We start from the raw sequence: 21,823 nt of genomic DNA, 5'->3' as shown, positions 1-21,823 counted from the left end.
AGGCCTTCTTTTACCATTCTACTTAAAATTATACTCCTCCCACCCTCCACCACCACCATGGCACATTATCCCACTTCCTTGCCTGATTTTTCTCCATAGCATTTATCACCATTTGACGTAGTACGTGTTTTCTTTTTTTACATGTTTGTTGTTTCAGAATGTAAAGTCCGTGAGGGGTTTTTGATTGTTTACTGCTCTATTCTCAGTGCCCAGAACCTGGCCTGGCCCGTAAACAGTATTCAATACATCTTTACAAATTCTTCAGGGGCTAATAATTTACAGTCCTCTCCATGCCTAGCCCACTGCCTTGTATGCAATAAAGTGCACAGTAATATTTGATGAAGGAACTGTGATGGAGGACTACCAACATTCTGCCTTGGAGTTTACTTCCTTCTCCACGTATTCCTACACATCTGGGCCTACATTAAATTTCTGAACTTGAGAAAGTATGAAAACAGGTCAAAAGGAGAGGTCCTCCATGGACACTGCTGAAAATGGCAGGAAGAGAAAGATAGGGTGCTGCTTTGAGTATTTTCAGCCCTCGCCCCTTAAACAAATCCCTTCCTATTTCTGGGTCTCAGCTTCACCGTATGTAAAATGCAGCTAGTAGATCAGATGATTTCTGAAGTCTCTTCTCTTTTTACAGTTTGTAATTATGAGCACTATAGTGCTCATAAGTAAATTTGTATGATTCTAAAATTGTATGATTTCTCTCTTCTAACCCATGGTTGGAATATACCTAACAAAAATGTGGTATAAGAATAAAAGCTCTCTTTGGTCCAATTAGCAAGTATCATCATACAAATAACAAAGCATGGTGCAAAAGGCCACATTAGCAATAAGCAGATGATGCTGCTGAGGCTCACATGAGGCAGATAGGACCAAAAACCAGGTTTTCTGATTCGTTCACGGCTCTTTGTCCAAAGTCCTGTAAGTATACTAGATTTTCTTTCCTTTCCAAGGGTTAGATAAATCAGACCTTTATTGCCCAGATATTTTGACAAATCCATACTCCTTCACTTGTTTGAACATACTTGGTCCCAGCGGTAGAAATAAAACACAGCTTTCTCTCGTAGTGTCTGGATGATGCAGATGGTGTGCCCTATCACTTTCCCCTTGGGACTTGCCATCCAGGCACAGGAGAGGCTGTGCAATTACAAAGGGCAAACAAACCCTTTGGATACACCTATGCTATGGGTGTCTCTGTGATGGAAATGTGCGTTAATTCAGACTGGTCCTTATACAGAGATAAAAATCATTCATGTCCAGAAACATGCAAACTCATGTTCAGAAATCTCCCCTTCATTCTGATGATCTGTGGCTGTCATCTTGATAAACAGATTTTATTTATTTATTTATAAATAAATAAATGTACTGGGGTGACATTGGTTAGTAAATTTATATAGGTTTCAAGTGTACATTTCTATAATACATCACCTACATATTGCATTAAATAGATTTTCTTACAAGAAACTAAACCAGAGGCAGACTTACTTTCTGGCGCTGAAGAAAGAAAAAAAAAAGCGTGGCTGGTTTCCCGCTTGCGGAACAATCTAGCACTCCGCGTCACCAGCATCCCTCCAACCCCAGTCAAGCGCCCAACGCTTGGGCGCTCTTTCCGAGTTCTCCCGACTGCCAAGCTACAGGGGCGGGGCTATTAGCCTCGCCCCCTCATGGCTTCCAGCCAATACCTGAGAGTGTCAGAGGCCGGCGAAGCTACAGTGAGGACCCGCCCCTCTCTGTCGCTCAGCTAATCGGGGTGTGGACTTGCCTGGTAGCCCCGCCTCCTTGGCACTGAGCAATTTAGAGCCGAGCGCGGGGCGGGAATGTAAGATGGCGGAGTAGCAACGCCAAGCGTTAGTACTGAGTCTCTGAGCCGACCTCGGTTTGCATCTCGGCAGCGGCAGTGATCACTGGGCAAAGAGTGCCTAGGGTAGTTGGCCAAGATGCCGAATATCAAAATCTTCAGCGGCAGTTCTCACCAGGACTTATCCCAGAAAATTGCTGACCGCCTGGGCCTGGAGCTAGGCAAGGTGGTGACTAAGAAATTCAGCAACCAGGAGACCTGGTAAGAACGAAGCTGGGACCATGACCGGCCTCACCTGCCTGGCGACGGGGGCGACGATTGGGACGCAGAGGATAGGGGGATGGGGCCGCCGCGTGAGTTCTGGGGGACCGGGTGTGGGGGAAGGGGCAACTCTGGGGAGCGTGCTCTACCGGCTGTTTCCGTTATTTCATCTCTCGCGGAAGGGTCACATTGCTTCTCACCGTGTTGAGGGTTGGAGTCAATATGGAGCTTGAGGCGAAGCTTCTGGGTCTGAAGGCAGGGGCTGGAGGACCCAGCCTATGGATATTGGCTGCCTAGAGCGACGGGAGGATAAGGACGCTTAGTCTAGGCTGTGGGGACACGTGGCCTTGTGGCTTCACTGTTGAACCACTCAGGCTGGACAGGTGCCGCTTCAGCTCTTGAACCAGTTTGTATGGGTGTCAGTCCTACAATGGGAGAACATACTGCGTACTGAGCCCTCCTGGTGTTTCTTGTAGAATCTAAGAAGCAGCTTTTCAATTCGAAATTGTGCTGGGTTTGGTTTTGAGTGAAATTAACGTTATGTACTGAAGGCGCCAAAAGTATTACTGAACACTTCCTCAGATTGACTAGCGTTGGCTTTTCACATCTTCAGAACCTTAGCCTCGGAGCCATACTTAATGTTAAATCTAGTTGATCAGCTAGTGTGATGCATTAAGTGCATCCTGATTACCAGCATCTCAGCTTGAGCCATCCAGAAAATCTTAGGGAACCTTAATCCTGGAATCCTTGACCTTCCCCAGTGCAGCTACTAGTACAGATAATACAAAAGCGTATTTATTTTTTGGCAAAGTCTGCCCTGAACTTACCCACTTCTCTTGGTGCTGGATGGGAAATTTAGGAAACAGTTTTGAAAGTTAAGATAATTGACGGAAGATAACAGAGTAGAAGACCTGGATCAGCATAGTGCGTTGCAACTCAAGTTTTTTTCCTTGCCCTGCTAATTAAACTTGCTTCCTCCCCCCCCCACTCCCACCGTCTTCCTGCACCTTGAGGCCATCTTAGACATAACTTGGTTATCTGAGCTTTTCAGTACCCCTTCCACCTAAACATATAATCTTCTGGTTCTGATAGGCCTACTTTGTGTTTTGTCATTACCCTGTTGATCAAATCAGAGCAGTGCTCAAAATCTTACAGATACCGTCATCTGTGAAAGGGAAAGCTTGCACCAAACTTAATGATCAGTTAAATAAGATTGCTTGGAACATGTTTTCATAAATGCTTTTATTTCCATTTTTCTTTCTTTAAAATTATTACCAAACTGTAACTCCCCTTATACTTTTTAGACACTGCTGATAAAAGAAAAAGCATTCATCTGGAGTGGACAGTTTCCTTTTGAATGCTTGATTATTGTGCCGCTGGTTGTGATGCAAACGATAGTGCAAACACTGATGCCATCTGTAACCAGGCAATACCTTAGTCGAAAGAGGCTAGCAAAGCTGCCGACTTCAGCTTTGACCACACCATTATGAATCATGGGCTGTAATAAAGGAGACAAAACAGGACCAGACTTTACAAGTGGCAGTATAGCTAGGGGACGAGAATGATTTTCATTTAGAGGGTTGTTTTTTTTTTTTTTTTTGGTCCTCTTAGAGGACTGTGGTTATTAAATGCTTTTCCTGTGCTTCTAGGAAAAGTACAAAGACTCTTCCTTGCTAAACCTTGACCCTCTGCATAATAAAACACACCAGAACCTGAGGCTATATTGGGAGAGGGGAGGGGAAGGACAACTTAGTTTTCTACTGATTGGTTTACCTGAATTTATCAGCAATCCCAATCTACTGACATATTAGGCTGATTTCATTTTTAAACAACTGGACAGTAACATGCTTGGAAACATTGGGAAGATTAAGCCCAATGTGGAAAATTGCTCACTGGTTAGGTTTCCTTGTTTGTGGCTTAAATCATTAGCTCTTTGGTTCCTTAGGTGTTCTGAAATCCTCATAATCGACTATGTTGTTTATGGAGCTCCCCCTCCCACCAACCTTTGGCTTTTCTGCACTGCAGAAATGGTAACTGCTGCTCCGTGTGACTCTTGAGATCTACAGGTCGTGGACAGGGCAGCTCAGTGGGTACTGTGGGTCATCAGATGGAGGACTGCAGAGCCCATCTTCAAGTGAGACAGTTCTGCTATTTGCTACAATTTGGCAGAATCTCAGGAGTTGATGCTCTCTTGAGCAAAGTGCCTTTTCTTTTGAAGTCATCAGGATCATCCTTTGCTGTCCAGTTATTTGGGAAACATACATACATGTAAGTGGTACATTTCACATACACAAATATAATAGTTTACGAGAGTTTAAAAACGTAGGCTCTGGTCTTGGAGAACCTAGAATTGAATCCTGAGGCTTTCTTTGCCTCCGTGATCTCATCTGTAAAGTAGTACCTACCCATAGAGTTATTGTGAGGATGAACTGAGATAGGACTGAAGCTCTTAGAACACTGTCTGATGCAATAAATGTACAGTAAATGTTGATAAGAAGGGGTGGTGGAGGCACTGCAGATGATATGGAAAAAAGACATCCCAAAAAATTCCACCGCCTGGCTGTTCACATTTGATGTCTGACCTTCCAGATGTTTGTGTATATACTCATATACTTTTTCGAAAATGTGAGACATGTTTATAGCTTTCTTCACTTAGCAATATATTTTGAATAGTTTCCTCCCCTTAATATTTAGTCGACATGGTTTGAAACAGCTTTTAAACAGTATTTGTCTTAATGGTTTTACCATAATTTCAGATAACCTAGTCCCTATTATTAGGTATTTTTGGTCTAATGCTTTTAATATGAAAATCCTGAACATAAATCTTTGACCATTTCTGATTATTTTCTTTCTTTCTTTCTTTCTTTTTTAGATAATTTTTATAAGAGTTTGAGCCAAACTGACTAACTGCATATGCCGGAGAGCAAGATCTCAAATACACCCTATTTCTGAATATTTTCTTAGGGTAAATCCCTAGAAGGGGAATACGTTAGGCTTAAAGGGTATATACCATTTTTTAGGCTTTTGAATACCTATTGCCAAATTGGTCTCCAGAAAAGTTGAACCAATTTCCATTCTCACCAGCAATAACAACGATATTAATAATAATTAATGTATAGTGAATGCTTATGATGTGCTAGTTCAGATGCTAAGCACTTTATACACATCATATTTAACCCTCTCAATACTCCTATGAGGAGTTACTCTCACTATCCCCATTTTACGAGTGAAGGATTCAGAGGTTAAGTAACTTTCCCAAATCTGGGTATTACTGTGCTTTAACAGTTTTGTTGATACAGTATCTCATCGGGCTTTTAAAACTCTTGAATATACAAAAATTTTTGACTTGATTCTCTTCAAACTTCGGTTTATTTGGTTACTCTCAATAGGCTGAGAGGGGAAAAACTTAATTTTGGTTGCCTAGGATTTTCCTAAGAACCATATCCTTTCGTTAATTAATCCCATGTGTTTTGCACATGCCAACATCTCTGTCTAAATTCTTAATATTTTCTTAAGAATACCACCTGCATTTTAGATTTACTTTATTTCCTTTTTGTGTTTTTTAACATTCTGTGCTCATTCAATGCACTTATGCCTGATGCTAAAGGAAAGGGTAAAGGAGAAGCCAGTTTTCTCATTGGATGGACAAAGCCAGTCACCTGGCCTCTCCAGAACGGCTGGGAGAATGATTGGCCCACAGCCATTCGGAGAACACACCATTAGCTAGAGGGAGAGAACAAGGCCTGTTATCCTTCAAATAACTAAACCAGGCCTTTCTACCTGATATATTATGTTAAAAGCAAACAGGTTTTTTAGGTAGGCATAAGTGTTGTGCCATCAATCACTGCCTAACTTACCTCTTAGAGGAAGTTATAAGAATAATATTAAGATTTCTTGAGGGTTCATTGAACTGTTGATTGACCAAGCTGTATGACCTGAGGGTAGTTCATGGGCTTTTAAAGGCTTTGTGAACATCTGTATCATATAATCCTAAAAAAATGCTAATGGAGGGAAACATTGGTCTGTATTAGTGAAATTAGAATTACACACAGTACAACAAGCAGTATCCTTGTTTACTTGTACCACTTCGTTAAATAACTTTTTCAAGTTATTAGACGGATTCCTGGTGGTAACATGCTGCTTCTATGCTTGAGGGGAAGTTTTAGTCTAGGTTTGGCTTTGGGAAATGGCTGAACTGTTGGTTGATTATCATCAGGTGATAACACAGAAATGGTACCTAGTGATTGTGGTGGGTGGTAACTGGTGATTTTTTTTTTAAGAATTATTTTTCAAACCTTATGTGAAGTTAGAATATAATTTTTAAAGGAACACCTCTGTTAAAGCTATGTATTTAGCAAATTCTCTCTGTTGTTTAACTTGGCAGTGATAATTTTATAATACCTTACCTGCTTTCAAGAAAGGATTTGAAGTGTGTTTCATGATAGTCAACATGAAAAAGGCTCATTAAGTAGATACTCTAGAAACCTTATAGAACAAAGGATGATAGTAATTGTGCCAAGAATTTGGCATAAAGTGATTACTGAAGTTTAGTGTTACTTTAACTGTATCCCTTTCTGGCAGCCAAAGGGATAAAGGCATATGCAATGGATTATGTAGTTTTTGTTTTCATAAAACTCTTTAGAAACTTTCAGGCACAAAATTCTAAGAATTTTATGGGTAAGGATCCTTAAATAATTATATTGAGTAACATAATGGACGATGTAAGGAATTTTGTGAGTATTTTTTTGTATTGAGTCTGATAGTTGAAGCATTTATAAAGACAGATAAGCTACCATGGACTAAGTATGTTGTTTCCTGGTCTTACTTGATAATAGGAAAACTTGAGAATGGTCAATTAGCCCATCCCTTTCTACATGTTGTCTTGGCTCAATTGTCAAAATGCCGTTCCCTAGCTCCTAATCAAACAACCTGACTCTGGCAAGTGCATGTCTGGAGCACAGATGTCTGTGTACTTGACTGAAAGAAGAGCCACAGGCGTCCAGTACCAGACGCAGAGGACACAGTTGACTTTTTATTAGAAATCAACATGCCTGACTTTTGTTCTCCCTCAGGGAAATGAAGATCTCGGTCAAGGAAGTGACGTGTGGGGGATGACTGTGGGTGGGGTTCAAATTTTCTTGAGTTTTGAAGTGGCTCAAATATTTGAGGTACTTGGTCAGGACCCTAGAGTTGTGTACCATAATACATAGAAGGGACCCTTTTATCCTGGAATCTCTCAAAAGGGCAGGGAGTGTTAGTCCCTCTAAACTACCACTGCCTTTTGTCATTGGGCCTACCACAATGAGTACCTTGCAGAATACGTTCACCTCCAGGTGGTGTTATTTCGTCCTTTCTATTTTTGTTTTTTAATTTTAATAATATATTTATCCCAGTATATCCAAAATATTACAGTTTTAACATGTAATCAGTATAAAATTTGAGATAGTTTTCCTTTTATATATACTGTGTTAGCAGGAAGGTATGTATTTTAGGGAGTGCCCCTCTAGCTGCTAGATGGGACGCTGGCTGATTCGTGATTGCCTAATAAAGCCAACTAGATTGTCAAAAAACAAAGTGTATATTTTACACTTGCAGTACGTCTCAATTCAGTTCCTCAGTCACACTAGCCGCATTTCGTGTGCTCAGTAACCACGTGAGGTCAGTGACTCCCATGTGGGGCAGCGCCATTCTAGGGCCTACACTTTGGGAAACGTGCAAGCTGCCCTTCTAGAAAGCCCTCCTTGGCTCCCTCCAGCCAGTCCATTTGAATTATGAAGACTGCTTCAGAAAGCATTTTGGCATTTGGCATAGTTGACGTTGCTGACAGACTCAGTTGTTTCTCAAGGCTGGTCAGTTCAGCTGGGTCCACAAAATTGCTATATTGTTCATTATATTGCTCAGTATCACTATTTCAGGATCCCACCATAAAATCCATAAAATTCTTTGTAGCTGTCACCTCCTATTGGGCCCATCAATTTGTGGTTCTACCACAGAATAAGTATCTATCAGCTGAGTATCTGTAGAAGGGTATGAACAGATTTGTCAAAACCTTTTGAGGAAACATGTTGGACCCACGTGCCTCTAGCATGAGGGACTATAAAAGTCAATCTTCCAAATTTTCACAGTAAGCAAGCCTGCAGACAGTTCATACATTCTGTCTAAAGTGAGTCGATCCAAGAGGCAGCCTAACCCTGAGGGACATTCGTTCATTCACTCTTTGTGTAATGTTGACACTCACTGGCTGGGAGACAGATGAACATTACAGATCTGGTCCCTGCCTTCGTGGAGATTGCATTCTGGTGGAGGAGACAGGCAATAAACAAGTGCATGAAAAAAATAAGGCAATAAGAAATTGTGACAAGTGTTCTGAAGGGAATAACTAGGGTGATGAGAGAATAACTGGGGAGGGTCATGTTATTTAATTTTATTGTGGAATATTCCAAACATGCAGAAGTAGAGAGAATAGCATAATCCCACCTACCCTACCCCCCATGTACCCATCACCCAATTCAGTTTATGGCAGTTTATGGCTAATTGTGTTTCATCTATTCTCTCTCCATACACCTGCCTGCAATTGAATTATTTTGAAGCAAACCCAGGTATTATGTCACCCATATATATTTCAGTAGACACAATACCATTTTCTTGCCTAAAAATATTAACAGTAATCTTTTAATATCAAGTAACTAGCTAGTGTTTAAATTTCCTTGTCTCATAAATGTGGGTTTTTTTGTTTTGTTTTTTCTTTTTGTTTTACAATTTGCTCAAATTAGTATGCAAAGAAAGTCCATACAGTGCTATTGGTTCGTATTTAATTTTAGGTCACTTTTAATCTGATAGGTTCTCAGGGAAGTCACTTTTCATAAGATGGTCAGGGAAGGTATTTTGATTGGAGACCTGAGAAATGAACGAGCTAGGTATAGAAAGAACATTCCAGGTAGTGGGAAGAATGTGAATTGTAAATTCACATGCAATTTTAAGAAATAATATGGAGAGTCAGTTGTACCCATTACCCAGTTTTCCCAAAGTTCCAAAGTATAGTTTTTCCAGACTGCAGTTTTCTTGCACAACTACGGTATAATGCATCAAGCAGGATATTGACATTGATGCAGTCAAGATACAAAAAGTTTTCTATGGCAAGGATCCTTCCTGTTGCCCTCTTGTAACCACACCTACCCGTCTCCCCCTCTGTAGTTTTCCTTTTTATATTGCCTCTCTCTGGTTTGGTATCTGGGTAATACCAGCCTCATAAAATGATTTGGACAACAATCCCTCCTCATCTGTTTTCTGGAAAGGATTGTGCAGAATTCATGTTCATTCTTTAACTGGTAGAATTCTCCAGTGAAGCTGTTTTAGGTCAGTCTTCCTCGAGGTTTATCAGTTTTATTGAGTCCCCTTCCCCCAAGAACCAGCTTTTGGTTTCATTGGCTTTTCTTATTGCTATACTGTTTTCAATTTCATTGATTTCTACCCTTATGGTTATTTTCTCCTTTCTGCTTACTTTGGGTTTGATATTTCCCATTTTCTAGTTTCTTGATGTAGGAACTTAAATTATTGGTTTGATCAAATAAGGCACTTTTAACATAAGGATCTCTAGTATAAAATATTTCTTGAATTTAGTGCACGGAGGTTTGTCTCCAGATATCACAAACTAATGTGTTTTCCTTTTTGTTCTAGCTACCAGTAATCTCAGCTTCCCTGTTCTAATTGGTTTCTGGTTTGATTTTTTTTTTTTTTACCATTTACTTTTATTTTTCTTGCTTCATAATATAAACTAACCCCATTCTTTTCAAATGTAGCATCCTTTCCATTATTACTTGGCTTGGAAAGGAATAAATATTAAATAACAATTATCACCTAATAATTAAATAATAATTATCAGCTTCTTCTGGCAATGGAATTATCTCTTGTTGAGGAAGTTTTTCTCTTAATCAATAGGTGTTATCAACCATTCTGGTTTACGTCTCTTTTACACATACTACATACGCATGCACCTATGTGCACCCACAAATACCCCTCACCTAGAGGATTCATAGGGAAAATGGTGTTGTTTTGAGGTGTCACTGAGGTTATTTTTTAATCATAAGTTATTCTTGGTAAGGATCCGAGTATAGATACTAACACTTTCATTTTGTGATAAAAGATAGCCCTACTCCGTAGTTATAGTAACTTCCTGTGGAATTTTTTAAAGCAAGACTTACTGATTGGACCGGAGGACAGTTAGCTTAGAATGAGGGCAAGGACTACATCTGTTTTACTCTCCATTGTATCCCTGGCGCCTACCACAGTGACTGGCATAGGAACATTATTCTTTGAGTGAACTGGCCCATATGGTAAGTGTGGTGAGATCTTCTGTAGAAGGCATCATTATAGAACCGTAGTGATTCATTCCTTATATGATCTTTCTACTTTTGTTATATGTGGATTGTGACAGTCACAGATGCTGTATCAAATTTGCATTCACATGTTATGTACCTGAAATGAGATATAAGCCGCCTAACTGAAATTGTGGTTCAATTACTTGTAAGTACTCTAGCCAGTCTTTTTCATGTTGTGTCCCATATAAAAATAGGTAATATTTGGATAGTGTACTGGAGTAAACTGGGGCAGTAGACCGCTTCTGGTACAAGGGCTCCTCCAGGGAGCCTCCTGACGTCTGAGGGGATCAACGCCCACATGCAGGTGTAACCCCTTCATAGCGTACTAGTAGGGAAGCTATGCTTTTTCGGCCTGACTGTGTGTGGAAGCATAGTTCATATAGTGCTTTCAAATCGATTGTTTTTGTTGTCCTTCCTTGCCTGGTTGTAGCGTGGAAATTGGCGAAAGTGTACGAGGAGAGGATGTCTACATTGTTCAGAGCGGCTGTGGTGAAATTAACGACAATCTGATGGAGCTTTTGATTATGATCAATGCCTGCAAGATTGCTTCAGCCAGCCGCGTTACGGCAGTGATACCGTGCTTCCCTTACGCCCGGCAGGATAAGAAGGATAAGGTAGGAGCCTAATCTCCTTTATGAAACAAGTTTGTTTTTTGTTTTCTTAAATCAGGGGAAGCATGAGCACTGGCCAAAGTTCCAAATCATCCCTTCATCATCAGATATACATTTGGAGAGTATTATTTCTCGCATTCTGTTAGGCATTACCGAATTTTCAAAACAGTCAATATGTAACTGGTGTAAAGCAACACATTTGCAGTCTGTATATTTTATTCCAGTCATACGTATATGACTTTACTAGCTCACTGCTGTTTTTCAATTGTATCAGCGAGACTTTAGTACCAGCTCCAATGGAACAGAAATTTTTTTTGAACTTTGATAGATCCTCTGGGACCCCTTTGGGGTCATCATTGTGATCTCTTCATAAAACTTGAAGTCTGTTACATGAATACTTGGTCTCATTATACACATGTACACACACACACCTCACCTTGTTTATCTGGTACATATTAGAGGATAAAGCATATACATAAAACTTTGCAAGTCTATTGTCTATTGTCATCAGTACCCGATTTTATATACAGTGCCTGGGAGAAGGCCAGATGTTTTATCCCAATAGAGTACAGTGCTCCTACAGAGTGTAGAGTAAAGGGCATGGGCTTTGCCATTTTACAGTACAGCAGATGTGTTTACCTGTTACTTAAGGGGCTTGAGGTCACTGGAAGGTTGACCTCCAGATGAGTAAGGGAGTGATATAACTTACAACATAAACTGTGGTATCTTCAAATATAGACATGTTAGGTGTTATACAGTTTTGACTATGGATGTGTTAAAAGAGATTTTAATAAAATTCTTTCAAAAAAGAATGTAAGTCTGCCTAATTTAAGTGGAGCATTGGAAACACTTGAATAGGCTGAAAATATGTACATTAAGAAAAGGAAAGATAGGAAGGTATTTCCTTATACTAAATATGTATCCTGAGTTGGAAAAGTGATGTTCAACCTAGTATTTATGCTAGATTGTGATCTACTCAGTGGCCACGTCACTTTCTCTGGATTTTCTGGTTAGCACAGTGCCTTAAACATGGTAAGTAGGTGCACAGTAAATAAATGCTGCTTCAGCAAAGGAGTTCTTTAATTGGCTTTTTGGATTTTTTTTTTCTCCCCTCCATTTAGAGCCGTGCTCCAATCTCAGCCAAGCTTGTTGCAAATATGCTCTCTGTGGCAGGCGCCGATCATATTATCACCATGGACCTGCATGCTTCTCAAATTCAGGTATCAGTGGAAGCTAAATATTAGCTTAGAGGTTCTTGGGAGTTAGAAAGGGGGGAGGAGAGGACTGATAATGCTGAAGACTGCAGAGAAGAAAAAAACTGCTCAAGTACAGCTCAAACTAGACCTTTTAAACATCCTCACTTTAAGCTTAGTTTATGGTCTTAGTCATTTGGGGTGGTTGGAAAGGGAGGCAGTCACGTATTCCGGGCAGAGTAGGCTTTGGGATCCGACCTAGTTTGAATAGGCTCTGATGATTACTAGCTTTATAACCTTGGGCAGATTATTTGAGTTATGAATATACACTGCTTTGTTACTATGAGTATTAAGTAAGATATTAAATTCATAGTATAATACCAGGCTGATGACGGGAACCAAATAAATGGGAGCTGTTAATGTCATCATTAAATTTAGAGCCACAGATATTGCAACCTACTTTCTAGCATAAACCCAGAGTAAGGGGAACAGAATGCCACCTTATGTTTATACATTTTAAAGAGACTTTCAAATCGTTACCATTGAAGGCTTACGCCAGGCATTCTAGTGAGTTATATAGGGCAAATGATTATACCCATTTTATAGAAGAGGAACACAACTAATCTATAGCAACTAGTACCGTGTTTCCCCCAAAATAAGACCGGGTCTTATATTAATTTTTGCCCCAGTAGGGCTTATTTTCAGGGGACGTCTTATTTTTTTCATGTACAACAATCTATATTTATTCAGTTACAGGCATGTCATCTTCTGGGACGTTGTCATAACGTACTAAATGCGTCCTTCATGCTGAGATCTTAACTGGTGCTTATCTTTGGGGTAGGTCTTATTTTCGGGGAAGCACGGTGTTAGAACACAGATCTGGCTTCTAGTTACTGTTATTCATTATAAATATCTTCCACTAAGTTTGTATGCCATGGCATCTCTAACTGGTTTACCAGTTAGCTTTTGCTTCTGGAACCAGGCCAACATTTATTAGCATGAAGCAGTAAGTATTTATTACCTTGTGAGTCTGCACATTGACTGGGTATTTCTGGTCTTGGCTTAACATGGGCCTTTTTCCCAAGGGTTCACTCATGTGGCTGTGGTCACTTGTGGGTTACCAGGGGCTGGCGTTGCCCATGGTGGCTGGGCTCTCTTGCACAGCCCGGATTCGAGGAGGCCATTTTTAGCCTCCCACACTGAGTATGCCTTCTAATCAGTCTGAATGCTGCAGTAAGGTATTCTTTGGACAAGTCACTATTCTCTTTGTGTTAGTCATTTATAAATGGAAGAGAAGGAACACGAAGCAAAACTGACCTAGCTCCTTCCTACAGGGATTTTTTGATATCCCTGTGGATAATTTGTACGCAGAGCCTGCTGTCCTGAAGTGGATAAGGGAGAACATCTCTGAGTGGAGGAACTGCACTATTGTCTCACCTGATGCTGGGGGAGCTAAGAGGTAAGAGGTGGTTTTTTTACCTGTGTTTTTTTTTTTTTTTAGTTTATTGGGGTGACAGTGGTTAGTAAAATGACATAGGTTTCAAGCATTTGACAAGATACAGCATCCATTTATGATTAAAATGCTTAATAAAATGGGTGTAGAAGGAAAATACCTCAATATAATAAAGGCCATATATGACAAGCCCTCAGCTAATCTCATAATTAGTAGTGAAAAACTGAAGCCCTTTGCTCTATGTTCAGGAACACGACAGGGCTGTCCCCTATCGCCTCTGCTTTTCAACATAGTATTGGAAGTTCTCGCCAGTGCAACCAGGCAAGAGAAAGAAAATAAAAGAGATCCGAATTGGGGCTGAAATTTGTATTATTCTGTACTGGGAAAATCTTTCAGACAGTTGTCAGAAAGCGATGCTTTTCTATCCAAGTGACAGATTTTAAGTAGTACTTCAGAATGGATGTACCGGTAGCTGGGACACAGGCTGTATATAGTTTTACTCACTCCCCTTTCCTGGCCCGAGTCACTACCTGAAAGACAAGACAGCAGCAGAGGGGCCCTAAATAGTTCGGTACCTATTGTGGGCCTGACTGTGACGCGTTAGTAACTTGGCCCCGCAGGCCTAACAATACTGCTGGAAACCTATAGGGAAGTGGGGGAGGAAATTTGGTTTTCTAATGAGCAGCACCTGCTGTCAAACCACATGATAACAGTGGACAAGTAAGCCTTTACATACCTCTTAAGGCTGTTGTTGGTTAGATCATTTTGATCCTTTGGATTAAAGTATTAAGCAGGAAGGAAAATAAAGCGTGATAATGTTATTTAAAGCCCAGACCTTAACATTTTAAACAAACTGCCAGGGATTACCAGTTGCAATATTTTACAGCTCACATGGCGCTAAGAGCTTTTTATTTCCTTAGTGGGTCACTCATTAGTAATGCATTCAAAAGTGACACATGCTCTACTTGTTGTGGAAATAGAATGAAAAGTTACAAAACACAGATGATTAGGAAAAGCTAATTCAGATCTCTACAAGCCATTCAAATCTTCAATGACTGTTTCACAACAATCTCTTTATTTCAGTAACTTCAACAGTACTGATAAGCTGAGAACTTTGAGTTCCATTATCCAGCCAGATGTATGGCTTTGTCAGGCTCATGTAATCGCTGGTTACCATCTGTAATACTGGAGACAGCCTAAAAAAGATCCCCCTAATAGTGGTTGTCATACTTGTCTTAACTTGTGCGTTATTTTCACATCTTGCTATGGGACTTAGAAAACAATCACATTTGAAATAAACAAGCAGGATTTTCTTTCCAAAGTTGGATACAGAAAAATTGCCTTTAGCAGATGACGTGGGTTGTTTGGTTTATAATTTTCTTACAGTGATGGAGTATTTTCAAAGTGAGTGGCCCTCACTTCTGCGTTGACAGGATTTGGAGCTCAGATCCCTGTGCAGTTGTGACCTGTACAGGGTTCTCCCCTCAAGGGCACAGGTAGTGACTTTTTCTAGTCCTTTATGCTTTGTCGATCACTAAGTTTGTCGCTGTTAAGCATGGATTGGGATGCTTGAAGTCACCGTGCCTTTCTCTTGGATGAATCATCATTCCAAGCAGATTGGTGACTAGATGTTATGTGCCCATGAGGTAGTAATGGAGAGCACAGAGTGTGGCTTATTTAGATCAGGGTACAGTGTCTACTGGGTTGTGGCTCAAACCTTGTGTGTTCTCTGTTATGTGGTCACAGGTTCTCCCTTGTCTAGCACAAACTCAGATGTGTGACCATTGTCAGAAGGGAAATAGGACAGAGTGCTCTGGTTGGACCAGTACATTCAAAACAAAGCCCAAAGCACAGGCCTCGTCACACACGAGGACGGCACAGTCGAGTACGGATGTACATGTCACTGGGGCCGCAATGTCATTTACTGAATGAATTTCTCTTTGTGTGAATCATGTGGTACTCTGATACCAGACAGATTTGTCTTTTGTCTCACCTGGTCTGCTTTGTATTTTCTTGTAATTAAAAAAAAAAAAGAAAGAAAACCTATTTTAATTTGGAGATACTTTGGCTGTACAGTGAGGTGCCCCGTTTGCCCAGTTAATTGGTATAACTTTCTTTTTAGCCGTCATTAAAGGAACTCCCAAGCTTGGTTCCCAGGTACAGTTGACATTGACAGTTGGTGGATCACTGGGGGGAGTGTGCTGAGGGCACAGGCATTGGGACAGGCTGGCTACTGCTCCTCTTCTGCCGGGTTCAGGTGCACTTCTCACCCCATCCGCATGTCAAACTGGGACAGTCTGCACTGCTGGCATTAGTTAACTAAATCTTCTGTCTCTTCCCTTCTGCTGCGAATTCATTAAGCGAACGTGCCTCAGCAATATGCTGCTTCCTGGAACTGGTGAGGGCATATGTCTATCCCCTACTGTAAGGCAGAATGGATTCTAATTTATATTCATAAACTGCTCTCAAGATAGGGAGGCATTAGTCTATAAAAGCCAGTTGTGATGTCAATAAATTATAGTTGCTTTCTTCCAGCCCTGGGAACTGTTGGTTTTCATGTTTTCTCCCCCAGAAAACAAGCACATTGTTCAGTTCGTTTCTTTTGTCTTAGGAGCCACTCTCCCCAGGTTTTAACTGTGAATACCTGCTTTTGCAGAGTGACGTCCATTGCCGACCGGTTGAATGTGGACTTTGCCCTGATTCACAAAGAGCGGAAGAAGGCCAATGAAGTGGACCGCATGGTGCTGGTGGGGGACGTGAAGGACCGGGTGGCCATCCTAGTGGATGACATGGCTGACACCTGTGGCACAATCTGCCATGCAGCTGACAAGTGAGTGCTGAGCGGTGGGGCTGGTGGTTAGAAGTAAAAAGCTGACAGCTGTCTGAGTGCCTTAAGCCTGCTGGTTCTTGTGGGAACTGAATTGAGATGATAACTAGCTTTGGGAGTTTTTCATCACCCGAGGCTTGGATCGCAGTATGTATAAATTGATGAGTGCTCTTTCTCCCCCCACCAGATTTCCTTAGTTTTTTTGTCTTTTTATTTTGCTAAATGATATATAACATAAAGTTGGCAATTTTAACCATTTTAACCATACGGTTCAATGGCATTAGTTACATTCGTACTGTTGTACAACTGTCACCACTATATTTCCAAAATTTTTTCATCACTCTGAATACTCTACTTTTGATACTTTATAAAAATAAATTAAGGTAGAAATCCACAGGCCTGAGCAGACAAAAATATACTGGGGGTGCCAAAAAATGTATACAAGTGGACACTGGTCAACATTGCTCAAGCAGTACTTGGCCGTAATCAGAAGTGTCTGGACGCTGATGGTAACCACTTTGAGCACCTCTTGTAATTGCAGAAGTCAAACGTGACTTGTATTCATCTTTTGTTATCGGTATGTATTGAGTATTACGATTTTAATACACTTTTCCTTTCTTAAAATGTGTATACATTTTTTGGCACCCTTTGTATTCTCATGTTTATATTTTACCTAAGCCTAAAACCCTAGTCTTACTTCTCAGTAAGTAAGACTCCTACCTTCATTCAAATTACTTTCCATCTTGCATGCACTGTTCTAAAATGCCTCCTCTCTGTTCTCTCTGCTGCCAGTCATGGGTCTCCTACCTCCTCAGTCCGTCTTTCACTTTGCCATCCCACTTGCAAATCCTTCCTAAAACCTAAGACTAGGTCCCATCACTCTCCCCTTTAAAATTTAAGTGCTTACAATCCAAGCCACTATAGACAGCACTGTTTCTCATAACTTTTTTTTTTTTTTTAACCTCCAAGCGTGCCTTGCACAGGGCCTGGCATATAATGGGTGCCAAAAAAGTATTTGTGTGCTGAATGAGGCCTGATTTGGATCCTGGAGTATTCCTAAAATTCCTTTTGTTCTAGTATTAGTAAGGTAATGCTAATTGCTATACCACGTCAACTCCCTGAAATGTCCGTGGCTTAACATGATACAGTTTCTTTCTTGTTCATGGCATACTCCAATGCAAGTATTCCTCTTTCAGTCTTATGGCACTGCATCAGTGCCTTCCAAGAATCCTTTCAAATGTGGCTTCCAAAAATCCTTCCAAAGACATTTATTTCCGTTTTGGCCATCCAAAAAGGGAAAAGAGCATGGAAGATTGCTCACCTATGGAAGAATTTTATAAGCTTAGCCAGGAAGTGGTGCCCACATTTTGATAGCCAGAATTAAGTCACATGGCCACACCTAACTATGCAAGGGAGGCTGGGAAATGTAGTCCAGCTGTATGCCCAGGGAGAAGAGGAAATAGATTTTGTTGAGTGCAGCAGTCTGCTACAGCTCTTTTACATGAATCCAAACCTATTCAGATAAGTTCTTAGTCCATTTCTCTCTCCTTGGTATGGATTCAATTGTGGCCCCCTGAAATTTATACATTGAAGCCCTAACCCCCAATGCAATGATATTTGGAGATAGGACCTTTGAGAAATATTTAAGTTTAGATGAGGTCATCAGGGTGGGGTCCTTATGATGCGATTGGTGCCCTTAATAAGAGACCAAAAAGCTCACTGCCCCCCTTCTCCCCATGCATGTGTACACGCAAAGAGGTCAGAGTGGTCGTGTGAATACACAGGGAGATGGTAGGAGCCAGCAAGCCAAGAGAAACCTGCCTTGCTACCACCTTGATCTTGGACTTTGCAGCCTCCAGAACTATGAGAAATAAAATTCTGTTTAAGCTATGGACTGTGGCATGGCAGCCAAGCTGATTAATACACTGCTCCTTCCTAACTCAGATTCTGTAGTGACAAGATGAACCCAAATCAACTCTGCTTTTTCCTGTAGACTTCTCTCAGCTGGAGCCACCAGAGTTTATGCTATCTTGACCCATGGCATCTTTTCTGGCCCAGCCATTTCTCGCATTAACAGCGCATGCTTTGAAGCAGTAGTAGTCACCAACACCATACCTCAGGAGGATAAGATGAAGCATTGCTCCAAAATACAGGTGAGGGCAAGATTCTTGCAAAACAAAACTCCACCGAAGCATTCAGGAGGTGGTTACATATGTTGAATTACCAGATTTCCTGCTTTGTTCTTAAGGGTTTAGTCTGTCATCACGATCTGTGATCTAAAAGTAAAACAAAAACGTGTGTTTAAAAATTCAGATTGCTCTACCATGTTTCCCTGAAAATAAGACCTAGCCAGACAATCAGCTCTAATGAGTCTTATGGAGCAAAAATTAACATAAGGCCCAGTATTATATTCATTATATTATTTTATATTATCATATTATATTAATTATATTATATTAAAGACCCAGTCTTATAGTAAAACAAGACATAATGTGAAACCTTTAAACTGATGGTATACTCCTTAGAACTGCAGAGTCTCTCAAAGTTGCTCTGCAAACAACCTAACTTAATTACCTAGTGTTCTTGTTAAAATGCAGATTCCTTTGCTCCATTCAAGACCTGCAAAACCAGAGGTCCTGGGACCACTGCTTTAAAGTAATTCTCCAAATAATTGTTAGACACTCAATTTTGAATGCTGAATATATTTTAAAGACAAGGCCTTTGTTTAATTATGTGTATAGTAATCTGTTAGCTTTATGAAATATGTAGAATCGGACGGTTGAAGCCCCATTCTTAAGGATTTTTTTCAACTCAAATATATATATTTTTTCCATTCCTAAGAATTTTTAGATGCCAACGCGCCATCATCTTGGTGAGTCTGAGTTAGAACTTTTCCTCCATTAGCATTTTGACTATCCTACGTGGTTATATTTAAAATGTTATGAAGAATGGGTGCCAGCTCATGAGGGGAAACAGCACAGTGCAGCAGTCTTAAGAGGAAGGACTCTCATTGGGCTGCTCAGCGGTATGCAAACTGGACAGTCATCTGTGTCTGTGATACTAACCTGGTGCTTTTTTTGCCTTTCTAGGTGATTGACATCTCCATGATCCTTGCAGAAGCCATCCGGAGAACTCACAATGGGGAATCTGTTTCCTATCTGTTCAGCCATGTCCCTTTATAATAGAATAACTCCTGAGGCTTTTAAAAATAAAGCGAACCCCACTCCTTGTTTTCCCTTGGTATTTGATGAAAAACTCAGCAGAAGACCCAGCTTGCTCCAGTAGCTTTCTACATCCCGTATCAGGTATATTAGTGTTTTCCAAAATCAGGGAAAAACAGACTGAGACTAACTGCTCAGGTTTCCTACCTGCATTGTCTTATTCTGGCTTCTTTGATTTTGTGAGCCTTGCAGCTTTAACTACAGCTCAGCTGCTGCAAGATTTCAGACTTTGAAGGGTGTTGTATTGGGGGTGTTTGAATGTTTTGGGGGAAGTTCAGACTATTTCACATGTGAATACTTTAGGGTTTCCTTGGTTGAGAACTACTAGCAGCAAATCCAACCTAGTGCCCGCCCCCGCCACTCACACACACACACACACACACACACACACACACACACACAACATGTGACAAGTTTTCTGAGGTCTATGCTAAATTACAAGAGCTGTAGGCAGCCCTGAACCCAGCTCTGATAGCTGAGCCCCTTTAAGGCAGGCAGCTCTTGGTAGGTGGTGGCCGGGGGGGACCAGAGGGGAGCTGATGAAAGACAGCACACAGTGCAGTGGATGCTTCTGGAGAGGAAAAAACCTGATCCATTACCCTCTGCTTGGAGATTGTCGCTTAGAGTCTTTTGTACCTATTCCTTCTCTATTTGGCTTGACCTTCAACCATCTTGACCTTTTCCTGGCCCAAATATCTTCCCAAATATCTTCTTGGGCCCAAATGAATATTGTACTAAAGTCTTCTGGAAAGCAAACCTCATTTCTTTCTATGTGTTCTTTAACATTTACACAAGGTTATTTCACTGTAGCTTAATCTTCCTTAGCCCACTACCACCATGGTAGAAGGTTCCAGGTGGTATTGTAGTGCCTTTTGATTAATTTAAGTATTTAATTTGCATCTTTCTTCCTTGGATCTGTTTGGCCTCTCAAATGACCTGAAGTTTCTGTTAAAAAGATTGATGTCACTAGGTCTTGTAGAGGAAACTAATAAAGTATTTGTGTTGTGTGACCGGGGGTCTATATCATATCTGTACTGCTCTGTCTGCCAAAGATTTCGTTTAGGTGTCTTGCTGCCCAACGATACTTGTTCTTTATTTTCAAACTATTAGCCACATTGTTAAGCCAAGAGAAGATATTGGCAGCAGTTTTATTCAACTTAAGATTTCTGGGGTTTATGTATAACTATATATATATATATATATATATATATATATATACTGTAATTCTATGCAATATACCTGAATTACAGGCTGTATAATGCCTGCTGGATGTCTGGTTCTTATTCCTGGGGAGAGGAATTAGGTATTTTCTTATTGAAAAAGAATAGTTTCTATAATTCATTTTGAACCACTTTTGCCAAATATGGTAAAATTTCCCTACATCAGTAGTTGACATACATTTGGTATTTAATTTCAGCCCTTCTAAATAACTATGTGGGGAAGGTAAATGTGCAAAACTTAAGAATGAATTATAATGCATTCCAAAGTTTTAAGTGATTTTGTTTGCGTTTCATCAAATAAGGGCTTTTATTTTGGGAAGCTACATGCTTCTGGGGCTTTGTGAAGAGTGCTCCCTTATCTTTGAAGCCTGGTTCTGGTTTGTTTTTGCTTTATGTTGAATATTGGGATATCTGTTTTACAATGAGTCTTTTGAAGAAGTGATTCAGAAGGGACGGAAGTGAGATATGAAAAGTGTGGCTCTGACCCTCTAGTCCTCTCTCACTCCAAATCTTTGTTCTGGGAGAAGCTGACATGGAGCATCAATGTTGTAATTTGCTGATAATGCTATTTCCTGAAGTATTGAATCAGTTAATCAGGGTTTGCCATGTCAGAAGATTTTGACATAAAACATACTGTGCCCCGCCCCCCTTGGGTAATCCAGGTCCTTGGATACGGTTTTGAGATCATTCAAGAGGCCCTCAGTCCCGACCTCTGATCCCTAAGCCTGGGGGAAGGTCACTCAGCAAAATGTCACAAGCACCTCCAAGGCCATTCTTTTTCCTTCCAGTGGGAGAGACCCAGGTGGCCCGGCAAGTGGTTAATGATTCTTGACTGGGGAACAGCAGCAGGAA

At 40.6% G+C, this 21,823-nt stretch overlaps 1 protein-coding gene across 1 annotated transcript; it reads left to right on the top strand.

Annotated features, from left to right (window-relative positions):
* The first annotated feature begins 1,790 nt into the window (after window positions 1–1,790).
* Window positions 1,791–20,761, top strand: PRPS1 (phosphoribosyl pyrophosphate synthetase 1). Its single transcript, XM_081042951.1, has 7 exons — window positions 1,791–2,068; window positions 10,877–11,060; window positions 12,179–12,277; window positions 13,585–13,709; window positions 16,360–16,533; window positions 18,524–18,683; window positions 19,620–20,761. The coding sequence occupies exons 1-7, from the start codon at window positions 1,947–1,949 to the stop codon at window positions 19,710–19,712; spliced, it is 957 nt and encodes a 318-aa protein (XP_080899077.1). The 5' UTR covers window positions 1,791–1,946; the 3' UTR covers window positions 19,713–20,761.
* Window positions 20,762–21,823: the final 1,062 nt, after the last annotated feature.

The sequence above is a fragment of the Rhinolophus hipposideros genome, assembly GCF_964194185.1.
Source record: "Rhinolophus hipposideros genome assembly, chromosome: X".
Lineage (NCBI taxonomy): Eukaryota > Metazoa > Chordata > Mammalia > Chiroptera > Rhinolophidae > Rhinolophus > Rhinolophus hipposideros.
The sequence above is the reverse complement of the archived record's forward strand: the minus strand, read 5'-3'. Positions and strand labels throughout refer to the sequence as shown.

Bases quoted from the DNA above. Each gene is read 5' to 3' on its own strand.
- PRPS1 (XM_081042951.1), top strand. From the start codon at position 1,947: ATGCCGAATATCAAAATCTTCAGCGGCAGTTCTCACCAGGACTTATCC. The intron at 2,069-10,876 runs GTAAGAACGAAG...GCCTGGTTGTAG, and splicing joins TTCAGCAACCAGGAGACCTG to CGTGGAAATTGGCGAAAGTG. The intron at 18,684-19,619 runs GTGAGGGCAAGA...TTGCCTTTCTAG, and splicing joins AGCATTGCTCCAAAATACAG to GTGATTGACATCTCCATGAT.